Raw genomic sequence first — 6512 nt, 5'->3', positions numbered from 1 at the left:
CCCGGGCAGTGTGTGTTTGGGAAGGAAAGGGGTGGGAGGCCTCCCCTCTCAGTGCCCGTGGTCCTGAGCCTCGCTGTGGCCCTGCGGCACAGAGCAGTCCCTGTCCTCTCTCAGCCCCACTCGCTCCAATTTCAGACTTGCCCCGGCCCCAAACCCGTTATCAGGACTGCTGAGCACTGCACAGACCACAGCTTGGACTGCAACTGCATCCTCACTCCAAGTCAGAGTCTGAAAGGTTCAAAGCTGGAATGGTGGCATTCCAAAAAGGAGGCCCTACACTTCACACCCTCCTCCCCTCCCTCGTCACCACAAGGGCAAAGAGGAAACAGGACATTTGTGTCCAGGACAGGATAAACGTAACTAACTGGGATATGTGACACACCCCACTGTGTCTGCACAACACAAACACACTGTCTCTTAAGCACTAAAACAACAGGAGGATGATCAGCTGCCTGCCACCATACCAACACTGAAGTCTTGATTTTTTCTGAAAAAAATGGTCCCTGTGGGATCCCTGTCCCTTTAGAAAGTCAGATGGTTTTAACAACATCCTCTGACTGCTACCCGTGCTAGTTCCAGCCTACCATGAGCTCAGCCTCAGCCTGTATCATCTTGAGGGTGAGAAAGGCTGAAAAAGGCAGTCCTGCCCTTACACCTACAACTTGTTGCACAAATAAGGCAGCATGATGCCTCATGCAGGGGAACCGTACCAGGGAGATAAAAGGTAGGTGGGAAAGGTCTTGTCCCACACACACAGTGGGACATGAGAAGAGTACATCCCAGTGGGACCAAGCTGTGATCTTTCCATGCCTGCTTGCACACAGCACCAGAGAGCTCAGCACAGCATTCTTACTCCCTCACCGGCTGCATGGTGCCCCCAGCAATGATTAGAGCACGACATTCTTCCACCACCTTGGCAAAGTGGACAGCTGGATTCAGCAAGAGGAATTTGAGGCTGCTCTGACCAACTGTGCCTGGGAAAAGGAGAGAGACAGCATCAGGAACTAGCTGTGAGACACACTGAGGGATATGAGAGATTCTTCCTTCTGCCCTGGGCACCCTGGTAGGCCCTCACCTCTCAAAACAAGGACTTGCTATTCAACACTGCCAGGGGCAGCAACAGGTAATGCCAACCCAGAAGTTACCTGCTGCTTCCTAATCTTCCTGGAGCTATGGAAGAGGTGCAATAAAATTACAAGACAAAAATTGACATCCAAAGTGGGAACAGAGCTCTGCAAGCCTTGGCCCCCATGCCCTTGGTTAAGAATTCCTTTGCATTCATGAGAGTCTTCACACAGATAGAGCCTGCCAGCCTGCACCATGGGCAGCACAGGTATGTTCCAGCAGGGCTGCAGGCTCCCCCCAGGCTCAGGATCTCCTCCTGCCTCACTGCCAGTGAAGCAACCCTGTTTGCAACTCACGTCACCTCTCCCCAGCTCACCCTTTACAGTACCTTGCCTGTTGAGAATGACTCTGCCATCTTGGTCTGCATTTGTAAGGGCTGAGAGAAATCCTTCAATCTGCATTAGTGGAGAGGCACTTCGGAGCTGGTCGTTCTCAGCCTCCACAGGAGGGCTCTGGGGAGTACCTGCTGGCCAGAAGAGAAAAGGAGAGGCAGGCAACTTAGGCCACATCTCTGAAGACAGGGATGAGGCACAAAATATAGATAGGTCCTTTCCACAGGAACATGATACTTGGTCTACATACACAGGTAGAGAACAAACACCCAATAAAGGAGAGAACCCAAATTCTGTCTCATGCTAGGAAAAAAATAAAAAAAAGATCTGGCTTTTGTAGCTGGCACCACTAAACAGAACTACCCATGGAAGCTCAGTCCCCAGAGCCAGCAAGTCACAGCAGGGCAAAGCTTGACTGTATGCAGTGTAAACATGGAATTGCATCACTCGGCTTGGAAGGGACCTCAAGAGATCTTCTAATCATATGTATAGTTGCCTAGGTCATCTAAGCACATATATTAAAAAACACCTGCGCAGGACAGCTTCGGCAGTCTATCAGTCTTCAAATCTGCCTCCTGCCTTTCCTCATGCAGATAGATACAGGTTCCACATCCTCACTTCATCCACAGATGCACAAGTGGAGGATGTTTGAACTCACCCTCTTTATCAGATCCCTGCTGGAGGGTCAGAAGAAAGTTCTGCAAACCAGCCAACTTCTGGTTCTCCTTGTTGGTCTTCACAGCTGTGGCAGGGCTTCCATATCGCTCCACAAACCCAAAAAGCTGCCAAGCAAAAGCCAGTAAGACAAAGAATACCAACCGCAGGAATCAGACAAGATAAGAACAGGTTTGCTGGCCTGACACAGATAAAGTTCCTTGGTAGGTGTTCGCAAGCCAACCCAATTTGAATCTATCAGCCCAGAGCTCCTGTTACTTTCCTACACTCATTGAATCAAAACCAAAACAAGTCTCTGATGCTTTTTCCCCCAGTGCAGTGCAGCCTACCAGGCTGGCAAGTTTGAGGCCAAGCAGCACAGAATTAGCACCCACTGGAATACTGTGGTACACCATGTTGTATGCTTTTTTTGCCATACAAGCAAAAGGTAACCTGCCTGTACAATGATTTCTGCAGCAACTGTTTTGTTTGCAGAGCAGGGTGGAAAAGACAGGCTCCCACCCCAGCTGCTGCATCTTCCACTTCAAATTCAATGTGTGAAACAGCATCTGAATGCTGTTGACCATAAAGTCACAGGGGCAGTACCTTCCTACTGATGAGGCTCTTCTCACAGTAACGCTGAACCTGTTGGAAGAAGACAGAAAAATGAACTGGCATTCAGCATCCCTTCTCCCATGCTGCTGCCCTTGATCCTTGTCCAGCAGGGATATCACTTGGTGTTCTTGCTGTGCAAAGGGGTGCACAGAGTGTTGCCTCCCAACAACGTTTCATTACAAAGGCATTGCTTCCAGAGTGGAAACACCCGGCACTAAGGTGCTGTGTTTGGAAGTTTGAGGGATGGATTAGGTTACTGGAGTAGCATAGTTTCTTCATCCTCAGCCCTTACAGTTCAGCTTTGCCTGCAGACAGCCTCTGCACTCATACATGTTTAATTGCTTGCTTCCCTCTACCCCAAGGCCACCTATCCAGCTTTGATGCACTGTTATCCAGACAGCAGCAGAAGAGATCTGGGGAGGTGGGGAGAATCTGCTAAAAAGCATACTCTGCCACGTGGGCCTTGGCTCTACTTCCAGATCTCGCACACACTTCCTGATAACCTTGAACAAGTCACCACCACCTGTGCCCTAGCAGACAACAACATTTGCATTACCTTGAAGAGATTAATATTGTCAATCTGGCTCTGAAATAGAAAATCATTGATGGATTTTAGCACTGTCCCTGAAAGAAAAGGGGGGAAAGAAGAAAAAAATTATTAGCTGCCAGGCCTGCAGCTCCTTACTGCCCATACCCATGTTCGTAGCTGATGGGTGCATACCCCAGGTGTTCACTCCAGTCTTACCTGTTTGGGAAACTGCCTGACAGCTAGGATTTTGGTTCACATTACCTGTAAAACATGAAACCAATTCAAGGAAGGCTTACAATGCGTCTGACTTAAAATTAAGCAAGAGACTAACAACTGAGCTGAAAGGGACACCGCACCACTACAAAAACCAAGAAATAACTACACATCTGCAAAATGTAGCTATACAGACAAAACACCAGCTCCTGCTCAGTTTTAATTTCCCCTGTAGGGTAGCCCTACATCGTAGGACAAATGCGCTGCTGCATCCTAAGAAACACCACCTACATTCCTTCTGTAGCAGGAGGCAGCAGGTAAGGTGGGTGCATACAAATGCTCACACACTATGTAGTCATTATGCTGCAAAGATGGAGGGACGGGGACTGCAATGCATCCCTCACCCCTCTTCAATAGAGCAATGGGGAGCTGGGAGGCGCATAGGGTGGCAGGCGATTGGGAAGGAGGGAAAAAACTGAGGACAGCTCCACACCCAGACCCCGACAGCTGAACAGGATTAATTGCTGCCACTCACTGCGTTTTATGTCCTAGTGTTTAACACCAACCTCACATCTCACTCTTACAGCCTCATTTGCAAAGCTGTACACAGGCTGCATTTTCTAATGAGAGCACTTAACTGAGTGTGGGGAAGAGAAGAGTAGCAGGAACAGAGGGGGAAGAGAAGTATACGTTTGAGAGAAAGGCAGAGAGCACCCCCAGGCCCCTGCCCCAAAGAGCTGCATTTCCCCTGGGCGAAGAGGAAGTTCTTTATGAATTTATGACAGGCTCTCAAGACACACTGAGGTCTAGCAAACAGATCATTAGAGGAAAGGACCCCTGCGAATTCCAGTGGATTTATAATCACAGCAAAATGATATTTTCTCACAAAGGAAAGGCACCACTCAAGAAAGATTCATTCTGCAAAGGCACACCTGACACAGGTAGAGGCCTTGCTACCAGATGAGCCAGAAGATTTATTCTGTGCAGCTCTTGTGCTGTTCTCATCACTCTTACACATCTGCTGTATTCCTCACTTAGCATCCTACCTTGTCCCCACTCAAATCACATCTGAAAACCACAGAGAAGGAGAAAGAAACTGCCTCTACCAACTTATGATGTCATCTGCTGCTCCTCAGCTAATCAAAAAAGAGAGGTATTCAGGCAGACATCAGTCAACATCCCCACGTTACAAAACAGCCTCAGAAATAAAATTTCTGGCATCTGAACCTATACATGAGCAACACTTCCCAACAATCTCTGCAGAGGGGGAAGGGGGACAATGCCCCAAGGAAGCACCAACTAGCTCAGACCCTGTCAGCATCCCTGGAGACAGAAGAGGTTTGCTTACCTCCCAGCATGGCCACAAACCGCTCCAGCAAATACAGGATTTGCTTAATGTACATCAAGTTCTTTGCCTTCAAACGTTTCCTATGAAAAATGAGACATGTATTAGGCCCCAAAACATCTTCAGGGACTAACACAGGCAGCTGAGCTGCAGAAACAATAACCTGAACTCCCCTTCATTTTGGGCAGACAGGAACCAAGAATGATTTCTCCCAGGCTCACTCTCCTTATTTGTGACTGGGGACAGACCTCTGGATATCTTGCCTAAGGTCACTTCAGAGCACTCACCCATGCACCCCACACTGTTCCTACCGTTGCCTTTCCCCTCACACATTAATTACTGTTTGTTTATTACAACGGCAGTGATGCCTCGAGTCCCTGTTGCCGTAACGCTTCACAAATTCAGTTATTAGCATTGAGCACAATAATCAACCACTGCAGGGATGACAGGACGCAGAGCCAGAAGCACATATAGCTTCCTCCCTCTCAGAGCTTACTGCCTCTGCCATAATGCCAGTCTGCACATCAAAGACTAAGGTCCAGGAGAGATATGAAAGACTGAATCTTTTTAAACTCTGCATCACAAAGCAGGAGCGATGAGAGGGAGATATTGGGAAAAGAACTGAGAGTATAAGAGAAAGCCAGAATCCTCAGGGTATCCCGCTTCTCACTGCTTAATACCACTCCCAGAAGCCTGACTTAGACAGATTCTGAACAGAGATAATGAAGCAAGTGGCTTTTCATCTGCAGAAGTATTAATGCAAATAACTTTCCACCAGGGAAAAGCAAGACAGACCCTGCAGACATGACACAAGCCATGGCATCCACACTGCCTGCCACTGTTGTGCTATTTTCCTCCAAGATCCTCACCTATATCGCTCCATGTACTGCAACAGCTGGGAGTGGGCACCGCACAGCTACACGAACAAAAAAAGGAGCTGTTATCACACAGGAGTCAAGAAAGGGTGCTTAGCTGGATGCAGAGCTCGCTCACAATTAACAGGCCAGGCTATGACTCACCTGAGAGCCACTGACCTCCGCACTATGGATACAGGTGATGGTGTCTATGAGGTTGTGAGCCTCGTCAATGATTACGACCTGGTCCTTCAGCTTGATCCCAGCAGCGCTCCTGGTAGGCTCATGTAAGAGCATCTGATAGGGCAGCACCACCAGCTACAGGAGAAGCACACGCTGCACTGATTCCAGCTCTCACACTTCCAAAACTTAGGACACTCCCCAACCACCATTATAGGTCCATAGCAGATGGCCTTGCAGAATTCAGTCAAGTCACCTACTCTTATTATGGGAAAGGTAGGAAGAGAGACAGGAGCACATGCCTGAGAGGGACACTGGGATGTAACCTAAAGAGAAATGATAATGCTACAACTGCGTATCAGCTCAGGTTACCTTCCAAATCTCCTTTGAAGCACTGAAAGCAGGTCTTCTGATAGAGAACCAAGAAAGGAAGAAGAGCGGGGGCCAGAGCTGAGATTACACCCATGTGTCAGTATTGCCTGAGAGTTATTGAGCCTTTCAAGTATTTCAGAATGCTGAGACGTACTCACAGCCTCCCTATTAACTTCTCATCAAAGTTACAGCTGACAGAAACACAGCCTATTTACAAACTCCCGCAGTACTGAGTAACAGTACTAAGGGCAGCAGGCAATTGGTTTATTCTTAGAGACCCTGGCGTTAATTCT

General features: G+C 48.3%; 1 protein-coding gene across 1 annotated transcript in view; it reads right to left on the bottom strand.

Annotated features, from left to right (window-relative positions):
- Positions 1 to 861: 861 nt before the first annotated feature.
- The window catches only part of DDX11 (DEAD/H (Asp-Glu-Ala-Asp/His) box helicase 11), a gene marked incomplete at both ends in the record, with an annotated part of 10552 nt that continues 4901 nt past the window's right edge, over positions 862 to 6512 (bottom strand). The window contains 9 exon segments of the mRNA XM_010077342.1: positions 862 to 974; positions 1454 to 1588; positions 2116 to 2239; positions 2718 to 2756; positions 3283 to 3350; positions 3472 to 3516; positions 4817 to 4896; positions 5683 to 5729; positions 5833 to 6003. Of these exon segments, the coding sequence (XP_010075644.1) occupies positions 862 to 974; positions 1454 to 1588; positions 2116 to 2239; positions 2718 to 2756; positions 3283 to 3350; positions 3472 to 3516; positions 4817 to 4896; positions 5683 to 5729; positions 5833 to 6003 (822 nt within the window).

Source organism: Pterocles gutturalis, unplaced genomic scaffold, assembly GCF_000699245.1.
Source record: "Pterocles gutturalis isolate BGI_N339 unplaced genomic scaffold, ASM69924v1 scaffold37703, whole genome shotgun sequence".
Taxonomy (NCBI): domain Eukaryota; kingdom Metazoa; phylum Chordata; class Aves; order Pterocliformes; family Pteroclidae; genus Pterocles; species Pterocles gutturalis.
Note: the sequence above shows the minus strand (reverse complement) of the source record. Positions and strands in the feature narration are given on the sequence as shown.